This window comes from Bos indicus x Bos taurus, chromosome 19 (assembly GCF_003369695.1).
Source record: "Bos indicus x Bos taurus breed Angus x Brahman F1 hybrid chromosome 19, Bos_hybrid_MaternalHap_v2.0, whole genome shotgun sequence".
In the NCBI taxonomy this organism is placed as follows: Eukaryota; Metazoa; Chordata; class Mammalia; order Artiodactyla; family Bovidae; genus Bos; species Bos indicus x Bos taurus.
In genome coordinates, this window is record NC_040094.1 from 1,555,380 (window position 1) to 1,570,970 (window position 15,591).

The 15,591-nt window shown below is 40.1% G+C and overlaps 1 protein-coding gene across 1 annotated transcript in view; it reads right to left on the minus strand.

Annotated features, from left to right (window-relative positions):
• Positions 1-15,591, minus strand: part of CA10 (carbonic anhydrase 10) — an 855,303-nt gene continuing 839,712 nt past the window's right edge. The window contains exons 7-10 of the mRNA XM_027517027.1: positions 11,407-11,479; positions 5,348-5,502; positions 2,614-2,788; positions 1-751 (exon numbers count right to left, since the gene is read on the minus strand). Of these exons, the coding sequence (XP_027372828.1) occupies positions 729-751; positions 2,614-2,788; positions 5,348-5,502; positions 11,407-11,479 (426 nt within the window). The 3' untranslated portion in view covers positions 1-728. The remainder of the gene's footprint in view (positions 752-2,613; positions 2,789-5,347; positions 5,503-11,406; positions 11,480-15,591) is intronic.

Consider the following 15,591-nt stretch of genomic DNA (forward strand, 5'->3'; position numbering starts at 1 on the left):
ACACACACACACACACACACACACACACATACACAATGTGTATCTCTTCAATATCTGTCCTTTTTCTTTTTGAGTTGCTGAGTAAATGGAAGAATCATAATCTAGAAATGCACAATGTGTATCTCTTCAATATCTGTCCTTTTTCTTTTTGAGTTGCTGAGTAAATGGAAGAATCATAATCTAGAAATGCATCGTTGGCTAACTTTATCCTGGCTCACCTGTTACCAGCACCCTTAAAGGATCTTAGGACACTATCAAAGATCATTTGATGCAAAGAACAAAGTCCACTTGATGCTGTCAGAGCTGTGTTTTCTCCTCTCTCTCAGAAGAATTTTGTATGTACAAAGACTGAAAAGTCTCATTGGGTAGATTTACTTGTTCCAGAAAACAGTATCAAAATTGTATTCAGGTTAGTTGGTTATTTTCTTCTAAAACCTTTAATGAATGAGGCTTTTGTTTCTGAAACTTGACTTCCCATCTTGGGTGCTGTGTGAGTGTGTTTGTATGTAGATATATTTGCATGTGTGTGTGTGTTTATGAGTGTGTGTAAGAGATGTACTCCTCTGCCAAGGTTTTGCAGACACTTTTCATGAAGGAAGGGCCAATCCAAAGAGTGAATGAAGCTTGAAGGAGGGAAGGAGAGAGAAGAAAGAAGAGGGACATTTCAGGTTACATCAATTCACAGTCGTAGCATTTCACTGAGGTGGAATTCTTCTTGGCTTGGTTCCCTACTTGAGGAGCCATTCATTTACTGGAAAGAGAGAGAAAGAAAGAAATAAAACAAAATGAACGACACAAAACAAGGCATAATTGGATGAATTTGCACACGGGGTGGGCAGTTTACTCCAAAGGGGAAGGGACAGTTTTTATATGTCTGCTTACTTGTATGTATCCCAACTATCCTCTCCACCTTCTTATGAGCCTCTGAGCCTGAGATATCTAATAGTATCGTCATTAGCTACATGTGGCTGATATATATCTAAATTAATTAAAACTATTGGTTGCATTGTCATACTAGCCACACTTCAAATGTTCAATAGCCACATGTGGCCAGTAGCTACCATATTGGTCAATGCAGACACAGAACATTTCCATTGTGTCAAGAAGCTATAGTGGATGGTGTTGCTTTAGACCAGAGGTGGGCAAATGACAGCCTGCAAATGAAATCCAGCTGTGAACTGATTTTGTGAATATAGTTTTATTAGAACACAGTCACACCCATTTATTTACATATTGTCTGTGGCTGCTTTCACATTACATCAGAGTACAGCAGAGCACAAAATCTATATTTCTCATCTGGCCCTTTGCAGAAAATGTTAGCTGATCCAACTCTTAGACTATAAGTTCTGTAGGGATAAGGTCATATCTTCATCACCTAGCTAACTGCCTGGCACATAAGTGAAAGTCAAAGTCAAAGTTGCTCAGTCGTGTCCGACTCTTTGCTATCCCATGGACTCTGTAGCCCATGGAATTCTCTAGGCCAGAATACTGGAGAATACTTGTCATTCCCTTCTCCAGGGGATTTTCCCAACCCAGGGATCAAGCCCAGGTCTCCCATATTGCAGGCAGATTCTTTACCAGCTGAGCCACCAGGGAAGCCTAGCACATAATAGGTATATAATAAATAGATGTTGAATAAAGGGAAGGCTCAATGAATGAATGAGTTGAGTATTTCTGGATGGAAAGAAACAGAAATTATAGTTTTAGTACTCTGGGCATGTCTGAAAGAGAGAGAAAATTAAAGAAATTTGGGGGAATTTCGAGTGATACGGTGGAGGCTAGTAGTGGTAGTTGCTTCTAAAAGTTGTATGGTAACATCCACAGTCCCCATATTCAAGTAACATATTATCAGTACAAAAGACTTCCCTATCCAGCCTCTCATTTTCTCCTCACAACGAATCATGATGTAGCTGGTATAAAGACTGTCATGGGAGCCAGGGCTAGAGAGGTAAATGATTTGACTTATTAGTGTCAGAACCAGGCCTGGAACTCTGATGTCCTATCTCCTGGTTGAAGACATCTCCATGACTCATCTCCACTTTCCTTTCCATATTGGGGTTTTACAAAAATGTTCAATAGGTACTTAGTGTACCTATTGTAGAAGGTACTTAGTGTAGAAGGGAAGAGAGTGGGTTGGATGTAAGTTACAGAAGGTGGGAGGCAACCTGAATACCCTCTTTAGTAGGAATTCTAATCACTTCTAGACACAAAGCACTGGAAAAAGATGTGTTCAGACACATATCTCATTGGGCCCTAACCACCTGGTATGTAGAGTTATTTGCTCACCTTCTAGGGGAAAAGGAATCTATTTGTATATAACTAAAAGTTTCAGTGCTTCTAGTTGTCCTATTTAACACATAACTTTAGGGAAATCAGCTTCTCTGGGTTCTTCTGTAAAATGGTGATAAAAATGCTATCTTGTCTGTACTAGACAAGGTTTAAAGATTTGATCTGTGTTTCTGATTATGACATAAAAACTTTTTCAATAGAAAAGCACCATGAAAATATCATTTACAATCATGATTCCTATTAAGAGAGATAGTTCAAAGCCTTTCAGAGTAGGTTTAAGTAAGAAGACTAGAGTGACTTGTGTCTACTGCCCTCTGAACCCACCTCTATACTGAAGCTTCTGGGCCCGGTTGTTTGGACAGTCCTTCCCCTGTAAACTGAAGTTGATGTTGGTGCGGATGCAGCGGTTGTTGAGTGACTGGACAGGCCTGAAATTGTCACTCATGCTCAGAAAGATCTGAGATGGTTGATTCTGGCTGAGCAGGCGTAAGGAATGCATCTGAGGGGAGAGAAACAGCTGTGAGATCCACCCATCCTCTTACATGTAGTACGGAAGAAGTAAGACTACATAGACCATGGCCAGCCTGGGTAGTGCCAGCTGTGTGCGAAAGTGTACTTGAACCTTCCACAGGCCCTGATCCATGGGTTCAGTGGGTACAACCCACTGATGCCTCCATGCTTGGAGAGAGCCTTACTTTAAGCTCACTTGTTCCTGGTGTGCCTCTGGACAAGTCAGTGATTATTTTCTGTCCTATGACACATCGTCAAAGGAGAAAACCCAAATGGGTATTCTCCAGAGACTCTTCTCACTCTCAGACCCTGAAGCTGAGTAATTAAGGGAATTATTTTCTGATATGAGTATTATCAAAACTATAGTGACTGGTACAGGAGTCAAAGCTAAACTAAGTTGGATTAATTATTTTTCTGTGACTATTAGGACCAAGAGCTGGATTAAAATGCTTTCAGCCATGTTCCACCCAGGACTGTGAAACTAAAGAAAACTCTCTAGCATAGAGGAGGATGAACCATGGTGCAGGAGGGAGCAGGAGAGTACAGAGTGAAAGGGCTTCTGCAGTTTTGATTCCAGTGAATTCTTGACATCAATTTCTGATCTTAAATTCCATAAGATGACCCAGGATGTCATGAATAAATCCTTTTTCTAAGTTCAAGTTATCCCAAAGGGTTTGCTTGTCACTAAAATATCCCAATAAATAGAGATAGCATCAAGCACTTCAAATTGTTCAAAGAGTTGTCAGGTTGTGAGTACATGTCCTATAAAAGAGTTTGGTTTTGCTTCCTTTGCTTGTGTTTCCTCTGAGCTTTTATAGACCCTCACAACCACAGGATAGACTAATGTAATTTACCCCCTCATTATAAAGAAGAGAATTCACTTCACAGAAGTGGGGCCACAGGCTTAGAAGTACATAATGATCCATTAACAAAGCTGATCTCAGAAGCCAGGTTTCCTGATTCCCATCCAGTTCTGAGAAATGCTAGCTAGCCCAACAAGGAATATTGTGGGAAGCACTAAAAAATCCTACATTCAAATATACTTATGAAATGCTACACATCATATTGCCTCCTCTTGGAGATAGACATATATTACCATTCTAAAAACCCTAAGAAGTCTCCCAGCAATGAAACTAATTTGGATCTTTTTAGGTACAGTTTTTTCAAACATATTCAACAATATCATCCATTTTGCTCATCTGCTTTTTGAATACTAGAGTTGGTAGAGCACACTTTGGGAATTAACCCTTATTCCTTTCTCACTCAGGCAGGTAGGGCACATCTATAATTATTTCAAGTTCAGTCTTTCCAGATACTAATTCCTTAAACATAGGTGTGATGAGCTGAATTGTCTACCCCACAGATGCAAATATTAGAGCCCTAACCCTCAGTACCTCAGAATATGACCTGATTGGGAAATAGGGTCCTTATGCTGTTCAATCACTCAGTTGTATTCAACTATTCACAACCCTATAGACTGCAGCACACCAGACTTCTCTGTCCTTTACCATCTCTCAGAGACTGCTCAAATTCATGTCCATTGAGTTGGTGATGCCATTCAACCATCTCATCCTCTGTCGTCCCCTTCTCCTGCCTTCAATCTTTCCCAGCATCAGGGTCTGTTCCAATGAGTCAGTTCTTTGCATCAGGTGGCCAAAGTATTGGAGCTTCAGCTTCAGCATCAGTCCTTCTAATAAATATTCAGGATTGATTTCCTTTAGGATTGACTGGTTTGATCTCCTCGCAGTAAAAGGGACTCTCAAGAGTCTTCTTAAACACCACAGTCAAAAGCATCAATTATTCGACACTCAGCCTTCTTTATGGTCCAACTCTCACATCCATGCTGACTGCTGGAAAAACCATAGCTTTGACTATATGGTCCTTTGTCAGCAAAGTAATATCTCTGCTTTTTAATATGCTGTCTAGATTTGCCATAGCTTTTCTCCCAAGGAGCAAACATCTTTTAATTTCACAGGTGCAGTCACCATCTGCAGTGATTTTGAAGCCCAAGAATATAAAGTCTTTCACTGTTTCCCCATGAAGTGATGGGATGGGATGCTATGATCTTTGTTTTTTGAATTTTGAGGATCATTATAGATGTAATTAAATGAGGTTATTGAAGTGGGCCCTAATCTAATATGACTAATTGGGGTAGACCCTAATCCCGTTTGACTGATGTTCTTATTAAGGGGGATTTGGACAAAGAGACACAGACATTGGGAGAATGCCATGTAAAGATAAAGGGAGATTGAGGTGATGCTTCTATAAGCTAAGGAATACCAAAGCTTTTCAGAAAATTGCCAGAAACCAGGGGATAAGTATAGAACAAACTCTTCCTTACTTCATCTGAAGGAAATGTCTCTGCAGACAGCATGACCTTGGACTTAGAGCTTCCAGAACTGTGAGGTAATATGTTTCAGTTTAAGCCATCAAATTTGTGGTATTTTGTTAAAGCAGTCGAAGCAAATAATTACAATAAGCACTCCAAAAACCCAGCCAGTCTTCACATCATCTTCCCCACTAGCTAAAAGACCACAGAGAAACTCACCTGCATCCTGGTTATATAGACAGGTTTGTTCATTATTATCCAGTTTGCCGTCTCATAGCAGGGTGGGATAGTCATGGACCCATCATAAGTAATGAAACTAGAGGTCTCTGGATATAGTTCCTCTATATTAAGTCCTTGTAGTAAATATGCATCATCTGAAGAATAAAATAAGACTTAAGAATTAGGACTCTTGAGAAAGTGTTGGTTATTACTGATAACATTTTTTTTTTTTTGTCCTGTTCAGATTCCAGTAGACTGTCAGGATAGGCTGCAGGAACAAACAGTCCCCCAAATATAATCATTTTAAATAAAAAGTATGTTTATTTTTCGCTCTAGTACTAGTCATGGCAATATGTAGCCACCAAAATGTTTTAGGCAGAGGAATGGCATGATAAGATTTGCACTTAATGATGCTTCCTCTGATGGTGGCTTGGCCATACAATATGAAGTTGAATGTAATGAGTAAGAAAAGGATGCATTCAGCACATCTTTATTAAAGGTTATTGTAATTTGTTTAACCAAGCTTGCACTTTGACCATATTGGGTACTTTAGCGTGCTGCTATTATTGTATTTTATTTTATTAAGGGTGATGGGGAGGAGGGACTGAAGGAGACTACAGAATGAGGGCATTACAGGCATGGTTCTAGAGTAAAGAAAAAAAAATTAAGGTTTTTTTGAAACTATAATCAGCCTCTGTGTTGTATACACATTTGAGGACAGGGGTTGGGTGTGTGTGTGTGTGTGTGTGTGTGTGTGTGTGTGTGTGTGTTGGGGTAGAAAGGGAAGGCCAGAATCAAGAGGCTATGTTTATGGATTTAACCCATGTAGAAGAGTAACAATCTGCTTCCAAAACACTGTTATGCTGATATCCCAGATTCTGCTGCTGTGTAGATTTTCTTTGAAAGACTTTCCAAAGTCAGCCTGAAATTAATTTAGGCTATTTTTTTTTCCATTGTCAGTCTGGTTTAGTAAGAGTGTGCTATAAGATTTGGTCAGACATATGAAATCCAAACTTTCAAAGAAAGTAGAAGCTCACTAGACTATTACCATGCATTGGATGGATCCCACTCAGAAGCTCTAGTTCATTTAAGTAAACAAGCTATGTTGCTTAAGTGCCCTGTGTTGCATTCACCTTGAAGATAATTGTATTTAGTATTATATTGACCTTTCTCTCACCTCCCAAGAAGCTAGATTTGACCAAAGCATACCTAGGGATAATAGAGAAACACATGTTATTAAGCACCTTGTTTATATCAGTCTTTCTCCAGGCACCGGACTCACTACCTTATTTAACTCTCATCTCAACTCTCTCAATATCAGTATTAGTATCCTCATTTTATTGATGAGGAAATTACCTCAAAGAGGTTAAGAAACTTGCCGAAGTTATACAGTAAAGATATGGTAGAGCTAGGTGCCGAGGTCTGCTTAGTTCTATATCTCTTCACCAGAACATATAGAGTCCTATAAGTATAATGTAGCAGTATAGTCCTATATAGTATAGCATTTACTAGTATATTGGCTTCCAAAATTCACAGTCTTTTTGGCAATATTCTTCTGTTTCCTCCTTTTATGGATTACTGGCATTGATTTTCTCAACTGGCTCAACAGAATGATTTTGTACAATTCCTTTTTTCTCCCTAGTCATCTAATTTATGTTCAAATCAAGCAAATGGACAGTGTGACTACTGGCTGCCATTTTGTGGTGATTTTACCCCATGATTCCATGCTAACTCCTCCCTCTTTACACCTCTTGAACCAGTTGATGAGACAGATATGCAAAAGCCTCTTCCAGGGTAGAATTTAAAAACTATCTTTAGAAATGATTCACAATGTTAGATCATTGGGATATGAGCTGTTCTTTAAAAAATGGGGATATCAACATGAATCCGCCACAGGTGTACACGAGTTCACCATCCTGAAACCCCCTCCCACCTCCCTCCCTGTACCATCCCTCTGGGTCATCCCAGTGCACCAGCCCCAAGCATCTTGTATCCTGCATGGAACCTGGACTGGCGATTTGTTTCATATATGATATTATACATGTTTCAATGCCATTCTCCCAAATCATCCCACCCTCACCCTCTCCCACAGAGTCCAAAAACCAATACAATATTGTAAAGTAATTAGCCTCCAATTAAAATAAATAAATTTATATTTTTAAAAAAGCAAAAAAAAAAAAAAAAAAAAAGAGGATATGTTTCTCTCTTCTCTATTTATTCTCTGCCATGATCTCACCCAGGTTTAAATGCTATCTGGATCCAAGTGACTTCCACATTTATATCTGTAGTTATCTCTCCTGAAATCCACACTCATATATACAGCTGCCTACTCTATACTTCTTCTTTGAGGCCCATCTCAAGCTTAACATATTTGAAATTTCCGATTCCCTTTTCACCCATGAATATGCTTTATCCAAGCAAATGGAGTGATCCTTTTGTCAGGAGATCACATCACTCTCTGCTCAGAGTCTTAGATTGACTTTTCATTATGAAACATCCCCAAAGGAAGGACTAATGGGGAAGATTGACCCCATTTAGCATTAATCTCTATGTCTCCTCTGGTTTCAGTATGTACCCAATAATGGTGATGCCACTGTCTTCCTTTGAATGACAATGATTTCACCAGTAGTCCCATGCCAAAGGAGAAGCAGGAGTTGCAGGGAGCCTAGGATGCTATGAGCCTGAAATTTCAAATTACCCACAAGTTCTGTGCTTAGTTTATGACCCTTCCAAAGTGGAAACATTGGCAAAAAGCAAAAAAAGAATTATCTTCAGACTGAACTAAATTTGGGATTAAGAGAAGAAGATGAAAAGCTTCATGTAATGTGAGAGTATTAGCGATACAACTAGTTTTAAGATCTCAGAGTTAAGCTTTCCTTGCCCATTAGGGAGGAAGACAATAGGACAGAAAGAGCCTACGAACATCCCTGGGACGACCTATGCTAAAATCCTTGCTATCCCACTATGGATGAGTAAATTATTGTTCAGGAAATGTTCATCCCCTTCCCAGACCCAAATCCATGGGAGCATTTTGATGTTGGGCTTGGCCGTGTGACTTGCTTTGAACAATGAACAGTGGATAGAAGTGACAGTGTGTGAGTTTCAAGACTAGACCTTAAACAACATCATGCATTTCTGATCCCCAACATGAGAAGTACTTGATCCTAGACAAAAGAAAGCCATGTTATCTGACCTTATCTGACCTGCAGATTTACTGAGTCACCAACCAACCCACAGATGCAGCAGTGAGAAATCAATGCCTATTGTTGAATGCTTGTTCATTACGCAGAATTTGCTGACTAATAGAGCCACTCACTAAATGTGTATCATTGACAGAGGGCTTCACTTCTCAGAGCTTTGCTTTCCTCATCCGTAAACTGGGATAGCTATTAATACCTATTTTGGGAATAGGACTATGTAAGCACCAGGTGAGATGCTGCATGTGAAGCTCTAGCAGAGAGCCTGGAGTGTGGAAAATACTTAGGTAGCATTACTTCCATGTTCCTGATGCTGATGCAGTTAGCAGAGTGTGTACACATATGAGTGAGTGTGGCAGATTGAAGCTACACTGGAGTCTAATTCTGGGTAGCAGCAGAAGAATGGGTTGGTTGTGGGGGTGGTCAGGGGCCAAGGTCAGGTGTTCCTAAGTATTGTGGTTGGATAGTAGCTGGGGGGATTCATTTTTTTTCTTGCTTGCTTAAAAGAATGAAAGCAGAGGACTCTGGTAGGTGCCCCTGAGCAGGAGGTATTGTCTACGAGAGTTCATGGGAAAATGCCAGCATAACCTGGTGTCTCCTGCAAAGACCCTGGAGGGACTTCTCAGGCTTATGTTTCCCACCCACTGGCTATGTTCTCAGGCATGACTCCTGTTTCAGAAACTTCCTTGTTGCTCCCTTGTTTGGACAAATTTCCACAGGCTGGCTGCCTCTAGGTGATTAGCTAGAAAGAAGAGTGTTGGCACTTTCCTGCTGAGAAAATTCATCCCTTTCAGCCACATGTCCTAGGCATTGCAGTGTCTGGGTTATTCTCACTTGTCCATGCAGAGGAAGAGCTGATGAAGGCAAATTTCCTGCCTTTGAACTTTTCAGAGTCCTTTAAGTCCTCTCCTTGCATTTGTGTATGCTGTTTGGAATGTCCTTCACTCTCTCCTTCCCTCCTTCTTTCCTTCCTTTCCCTCTCCTTCTTTCTCTCCCTCCCTTCTTCCCTCCCTCCCCTTTCCTCTCCCTTCTTTCCTCTATTCCTCCCTCCCTTTCTTCCCTTATTTCTTTCCTCACAATGGTTGTTCATATATTTAGTACTTATTTGAATAGCAATCCCTATTTAAAAATCTGCCATGGATTTTAGGAAGATTTTCTATGATCCCAAGAGTTCCGTTCCTATTTTTAATACATTGTGCTTATTACACAAATCTTTAAGAAACACCATTATATGTTTGTCTCCCTGACTAAAGAGTGAGAGACTCATCGTTCACGTGAAAGGCCACCTTCCCATAGAGCAAACCCGTATGACTGGTTTTATCTTTGGAAGCAGCCGCATCACTTAACATTAATCAGCCTAGAGCTGTGAGGTGGGGTGGGGGGCAAAGTTTGACTAATGGTTGACTGCAGCTGGCAATCTCTTAGATGGTGTGTTGGGCTTTAAAATGTAATTTGATGGCTTTTCATGGTCTCTAAACTGCAAGTTCAAGATATTTGAAAGCATTTTATTTAATTTTATGCTCTTTTAGCAAAAAAGTTAAAAAACTAATAATCTTTATGAGCAGTTATAAAATGTATTTGCAACCCAACACAGAAATGTCTCCCTTTGCTAAGCAATCTGAGTTTGAGCTTAAAGAACTCTATGGGTACTTATGAGGAAGACTGGGATGGTTTTGGAGATAATTCTTCTGGCTGATTCTCCAGGTTTCCCAGAATTCCCAAACTTCATAGGGGAGTGTTCTGTGTGGAGGGCTGGTGTCTGGCCCATCTTTATATCCCAAGAGCTTCACTTGGTGCTGTCATGTGGCAGGCATGAAAGAAATAGAAATACTTGCTGAATTGATGAGTAATTGAAAAAGAGAAGGATTCTCCACACTCTTCCTCCAGCAGTCCTAGGTGAGATCTGTAAGGCATTCATTTTGTCTTTCCACATCACCATCCATAGCAGTGTTCTACACCAAGTGAGGACATGCCAAAGGGATGTGGGGTGTCAGAATGTTTGTGTACTGATTTTTACTTTTGCAAAAATCAGATTTAAAATCCTAGATTTAGAAGGACCTTAGAAACTGAATTTCAACTTCTTTACAAAGGAGGGAACAAAGTGAGGAAGCTCTTTGCTTAAGGACAAAATCCCACTTTCTTGCTCACTTCTAATTAGTTAAACTTTTTCCTGTTATTTTCTTTAATCCCTTTATGTGTACTATTTCCATAACTTTCACCAAGTCCTGCAACCTCTAAGATTGCTACAGAAGATAGTGGCATCCTTTCCACTCTACTCTTTTCAACTTTGCACCATTACCTCTTTTCTGCTTACAGATTCAGGGAATTATACACTCTAGAAACCCAAGGAAATTGGGCAGAATTCTATAGCTCATTGTGTCACACATGGAAATGAAGAAAAATTCCACCTTGTCTAACCTGAAAGGGAGACCCAGTGACACAGAGGGGGAGATGTGGTCCAGCTGAGGGCCTTGGAATGTGTTGAAGTTGGATCAAACCACCTGGTGAATGCTTTCTCAATCACATAATTGGCAAAGCCCTAAATGTGGCCAGCTGATATGTTGGAGTCTGTCAGCTAGTAGGATCTCCCAGCTCATTACCAATCCATAGGATAATGATGACCATCATCATAATAACCATTATTGCTTTAGACAGGCATGGATGAAAAAGGCACTCTGGGGGTTTCTGCTTGAAATGAGTTGTTTCTTAGCCAATCCTGACTCTCCAGAGTGATTTTCTACAGAATTGAATGATCATGAAGCTGAAAGAGGCCCTTGGAGATCATTAGTTCTGGCTTTCTGCCTTCAAACAGGACTAACCTTTAGAGAATAGTTGCTATATAGAAAATTCAGCCAAACTTACTTTTATATGTTATTCTTGTGATAGTATCTCTGTTGAGCATTCGATTAAGAAATGGGTTTGATGAATCAGAAACCTAGGGGGGAAAAGAAAATATTAGTAAAAGGTAGGCAGAAGTTAACTTCGGTGGAAAAGGAGAAAAGGTGAGGAAAAACATATTGTGCACACATAGACATGGGAGAACTAGTCATTCTTAGGGAAGCATTTCAGGGTAGGTGAAAATGAGAGTATGGAGGAAGGATGGGAGGTAAAGATAGAGAGGCAGGGGATAGCTCATGCCAGGTTTTGAATGTCATATTAGGGCATTTAAAGTTTATTTTCTAGGAATAGGGAACCATCAGAGGATTTTAAGTAGAGTAGGGAGTGACATATTAGGAAGGGGATAGTTATCCAAGTACAAAGAGAAACAGAAAGAGTGCCAAGAGTATTTGTGCTGATGCAACCCATGAAAGGAGAGTCAAAAACAGATTGTCCTGTTAGGTAAGGAATCTGCCATGTCCTTTAATTGAGTGTCTTGGGTCCCTGGTACCTGGTGAGTCTGGGCAGAGCTAACATTAGGACTAGACCCTTTTGAGCTGATTGAAAATAATTGAAAATTTTCCAAAATGCACACAGACAATTTGTGGACTTTAGCGTGTTGACTATGTGGGTGAGAGGATAAAATATGTACTTGGTATATATGCACTTAAATTGGAAGTTAATGGTGTGTGACTGAGAAGCAATCATAGCTAAATCTCTGCTCCCTGTGGTTATAGGAAAGGTGGGGGACTAGGAGGAGACAGAGATAAGTGAAACCTACAGATAAACAAATCTTTTATTTTAACAAACAATTCCAACCCTTTTATGACTCAGAGTTTGGTTGGTTGACATCTCAAGGGTTCAGCTGACCTAGATATGGGGCTTCTCAATTTCTGTTACTGCTTACCTTGCAGGGAATTGGGAAGGGGAGGTAGAAAGATCAGAAGGAGGGGAAGAGTGCCAGAGGCTTTGTTCATGTCATTTCTAGGTATCAGTGCCCAGAAAAGTCTGGCCTGTGTCCCATGCATAATCAGTTTGGGAATGAGTGAATGGCAAGTCACAGCTTGGATGATTCACTGTGGAGCATCTTGGAGTTGATTATGTTGGACAAAGATAGAAATGCTGTAGCTTATTTTGAGATCCAGCCTGAAAGTTTCAGGTTTGCTCAGGGAAAGACTGGAAGCATCCCTAAGAGCCAAACTGTCCTGAGAAGATGCAGGAGCTAGGGACAATCTTTTTACTGATTTCAGGATCTGGGGCATAAGTTCCTCTCAGTAACCCACAGGGCAACAATCAGGACCTGTGTCAGTAATCTAAGTGGAATGAGTGCTTCTACAGAAGCCTGTGAAACATTTCATTAGTTTTCAGTTAGAAGGCTCAGTTCTGGCAAATCAATCACCCTGTAAGCTGTAATGTGCCCACATTGCCAGGATGACATTCACTGACTCAGAAACTTTGAGCAAAGTGAGGAAATGTCAGTGGCCGAGGCTGAGGCACTCACCAAAGGTCAAGAGCTGTTGGGCAGTCCATGTTGGTCATGAGAGTTACTCACAGAAGGCCTAGATTTGGGAAATTTACAGGAGATGTGAGCCCTTGGATATGCATTGCCTAATACTGTGAAATGCCTTCAGGCTGCATAAGAGTAAGTATGTCCCAGGTTGAACACAACAAGAAGTTATCAATGTCATAACGGGCTGGTTGAGGGATACAGATATTTGTCCTATGTTTGTGGGCAGCAAGGGAATGTAGGGGGAAAATTTTTAATGTTGTTTTCTCTTTTCTCCCTTCCAGCTCTATGTGAACAAGGTCATCAGTGTCAATATTAAAGTCAAGCAAGACCTGGGATCCTTTCCTGAATGTACTATTATGAGCTACATGAACGAGGATGTAATGTCAAAAATTATTTGTACCATTTTCCTCATTTTCCTTAGGGACACTGATGTCCACTCCACAGGTTTATTATTAGGGTTAAATGATAAAATATGTATGTAAAGTACATGTCTCAGTGCCTTGCATTTAGTAATCTACTATTTATTATAACAGGGTCTGTGATGATGCCAAGAGGTATAGAACAGGGATTGGAAGGATCTGTCTGTACCAAGACCAATTCCTTTGGGAAGTTTTATTGGGGATTAAGAAAGCCTAAAATCATACTTACCTGGTCAAAAGCCCTTTTCTATATTTGCCAGTGACAAGCTAAAGGAGGTGGGATTGGAGGTCAGTGGCAGCAGTATATCCAGGGTTCAGCTCTCCTGGGACCACAAAAAGGCTTAATCTGACCCAGGTGAGGGAGAGGAAGTTAGGAGGCTGCGTGACCAGACAGAGCAAAGTGACTGTTGTAAAAGATGATGCTCATGAGGAAGGAGAGGGAGTGGTGTCTGGGGCTGCCCCTGTGCCCATTCTGTGTGATGATAATGTCTTCATGAGAGCTGTGTTAAAACTCCCTAGTACCAAATGCTGAATTTCTATTGACTGTCATTAGATTCGAAGTTCTGACTGGGGCACTTCCTCTAATGGTTTGGCTAAAACTTCCCAAGGAGCTACACAATGACTGCCAACTTTTAGAACTGCCACACTGTAACACTCCCCCCCCTTTTTTGGGGGGAAGACAGTTTTTTTTTAAGAAGTTAGAAATATTTATTGTTTAAAACAAATATTAAAACAGCAAAAGCTAATTGATGTAAAAACTGGTATCTGAAAGCGGGTGTTGCCCATTTTAGGTTTTGTTTTCATAATAATTTGTACATACTTAATATTGGCTTTGAATTCAGGCTATAGATGGAGGTTGGAAAATAATGAGGCAACTGTTAGTAGAGACTGAAAAAAATGGTGAACCAAGTTATGACATAGAACATTTGGCAAAATTTTCATCTATAGGAACTTGTACAGAAGACCCTTTGTAATACCTCTAAAAGTTCTAAGCTAAATATGAGTCCTCAGCAAGACAAATAGGCTGTTAATAATCCTAAGGACATTATTTTTTTCCCTACAGGAATTTGCTGCAACCAGAGTAGAGAAAGCCCTGTCCTGGGGGGTGGGGGGGAATTGGATGCAATTCATTACTTCAGAAGCAGTGAATTTTAGGATGTATATAGAGTAGATATGCATCAGATTCATAGAAAATTCATCAAGTTTTAAAGTCCATTATACCAATAAAATAACTACCTGCTTGGACAAAAAGAATTGCAATAGTTAAAATAGAAGTAAGATTTCTGGACTTCTAACATTCTATGGATAGAAATCAGAATGAGAATAACAGATATTTCTTACCCAAAGAGGTGAAAACCCTACAGGAAGAGCTGAGGTATTCAGAAGATTGTGAACAAGTTAATTGTCTCAGGGAGCAGAAATGAAATTTAATCAAGGAACATCCCCAGCCCAAGAGTAGGAGAACATTTTTAAAATTAATTTTTATTGGAGTATATCTGTTTTATAATATTGTGTTAGTTTCTACTGTATAGAAAAGTGAAGTAGCTATACATATGCATATATCCCCTCTTTTTTGGATTTCTTTCCCATTTAGGTCAAGAAGCAAGAGTTAGAACTGGACATGGAACAACAGACTGGTTCCAAATAGGAAAAGGAGTTTGTCAAGGCTGTATATTGTCACCCTGCTTATTTAACTTATACGCAGAGTACATCATGAGAAACGCTGGACTGGAAGAAACACAAACTGGAATCAAGATTGCCGGGAGAAATATCAATAACCTCAGATATGCAGATAACACCACCCTTATGGCAGAAAGTGAAGAGGAACTCAAAAGCCTCTTGATGAAAGTGAAAGAGGAGAGTGGAAAAAGCTGGCTTAAAGCTCAACATTCAGAAAGTGAAGATCACGGCATCTGGTCCCACCACTTCATGGGAAATAGATGGGGAAACAGTGGAAATAGTGTCAGACTTTATTTTTCTGGGCTCCAAAATCACTACAGATGGTGACTGCAGCCATGAAATTAAAAGACGCTTACTCCTTGGAAGGAAAGTTATGACCAACCTAGATAGCATATTCAAAAGCAGAGACATTACTTTGCCAACAAAAGTTCGTCTAGTCAAGGCTATGGTTTTTCCTGTGGTCATGTATGGATGTGAGAGTTGGACTGTGAAGAAGGCTGAGCGCCGAAGAATTGATGCTTTTGAACTGTGGTGTTGGAGAAGACTCTTGAGAGTCCCTTG